This window comes from Sinocyclocheilus rhinocerous, unplaced genomic scaffold (genome assembly GCF_001515625.1).
Source record: "Sinocyclocheilus rhinocerous isolate Xijiao unplaced genomic scaffold, SAMN03320098_v1.1 scaffold203, whole genome shotgun sequence".
Lineage (NCBI taxonomy): Eukaryota > Metazoa > Chordata > Actinopteri > Cypriniformes > Cyprinidae > Sinocyclocheilus > Sinocyclocheilus rhinocerous.
The window spans coordinates 1208495-1210255 of NW_015644353.1; the positions used below are offsets into that span (position 1 = coordinate 1208495).

The 1761-nt window shown below is 40.4% G+C and overlaps 1 protein-coding gene across 1 annotated transcript; it reads left to right on the plus strand.

The window, feature by feature from the left end:
- The first annotated feature begins 506 nt into the window (after nucleotides 1–506).
- LOC107758200 (protein TMEPAI-like) lies at nucleotides 507–1668 on the plus strand. Its single transcript, XM_016575877.1, has 2 exons — nucleotides 507–556; nucleotides 1075–1668. The coding sequence occupies exons 1-2, from the start codon at nucleotides 548–550 to the stop codon at nucleotides 1468–1470; spliced, it is 405 nt and encodes a 134-aa protein (XP_016431363.1). The 5' UTR covers nucleotides 507–547; the 3' UTR covers nucleotides 1471–1668.
- Nucleotides 1669–1761: the final 93 nt, after the last annotated feature.

The following is a 1761-nucleotide window of genomic DNA, read 5'->3' on the forward strand; positions in this document are numbered from 1 at the left end:
ACTAAAGAAATCCTGACACCTAGTGGATGTAGATCAACTTCCTCACAATATGACATGCTGCAGTATGTCATGACTCATGATCGAACACATTATGATTCATGTTATCATAAATGAATCATGATTGAAACGGAGCCAAATGTGTGAGAGGCGACCAGCATTCATGCTGAGAAATGATGCTTTCAGAATCTCTTCTAGATTAACTGTATATATATATATATAAATGATAAAAAAAATAAAATAAATGTAAACATATATTGTGTATTTCACATCCTTATATAAATATAAGAATCTAAAGTAATCAAATGATCAGTGAAAATCAGTGAACATGACTTACTGAATTAAGCTGAAATCCTTGTATTATGTGAGCAGAAAGAGAGAAAACTAGCTCAACTCAATTTTAAAGTGACTAAAACAAATGAAAAACTAATGTCAGCCCAGTTTCTTGGTTTGTCCTGCATAATTGTAATGTGTTTTTCTCTCTGTTTTTCCTGATTTTTCGCAGGAGGGCAGTCTGTGGTCCTCTGATGGTCCCAGCTCTTCTAGTGCCATGAGTGAAGTATGATTTATTTAATCAATAACTGCATTTATGTGCATAACTTAGTGCTGGATACTGTTCTTACTCTCATCCAGAGATGACTGTTTATTTCCAGAAAATAACTCACACCTGACTATAGAGGTCAAAATTTAAATTGTTGAAAGAAAAAAAAAGTTGCATAAGTCACATTTTATTATTGCATTCAAAATTAATGTAAAATACAGTAAATAAGACATTTACAAACATTGTAAACACTATAAACATGCATTTTAGTTTCCAATGATTTTTGGCATACAAGAAAAATGTACTATGTATTGTTGTCTGTTGCTACAAATATACCTGTGCTACTTATGACTGCTTTTGTGCTGCAGAGTCACACATTTTGTGTTTTCGTTGGTATGTCGTAATGTCTTTCTGTCGTTTACGTGAAACGCATGTTGAAACCCACTCAAACAGAATTTCCCCAAGGGGATAAATAAAGTACTGCTACTACAACACTGCTCAGGATCCTGTTTGACTCTTGTCTCTGTCTCCCGCAGGTTTACGCTCCGGACCGTGTGCCGTCGTATCTTCAGCGTGAGCGTCTGCCGCGCTTCCAGCCCACGTTCCCGTACCTTCCTCACGCCATCATCGACCTCCCCCCCACCATCTCTCTGTCAGACGGAGAGGAGCCTCCGCCGTACCAGGGCCCCTGTTCCCTTCAGCTGCGGGACCCGGAGCAACAGCTGGAGCTCAACCGCGAGTCGGTCCGAGCGCCGCCCAACCGCACCGTGTTCGACGGTCCGCTCATCAGCGCCGCTCCGCCGGCGTACAGCGAGGTCATCGGACACTATTACCCCCCCACATCACAGACTCAGCCCACAGCGATCCACATCAGCCGCATGGACACCAGAAACACACGCAACAAAGACAAAGCCAAAGCACAGCACGTCTGACGCCTCTCTTCCTCTTCTGGGGCCTCACTTATAAAACCTTGCGCTAAAATGTGATCTTACAATCATCTCTCAAATATGCGTTACTAGGGTTGGGTATCGTTTGAATTTTATCATTTCCGATTCTTATTGATTCCAATGTGGAAATCAAACATTTAGATATCAAGCATATTTGTGACCGTGGAGCACAAAAGCAGTCATAAGCCAACAATACATTGTACATTTTTCTTTTATGCCAAAAATCATTAGGATATTAAGTAAAGATCATGTTCCATGAAGATATTTTGTAAATTT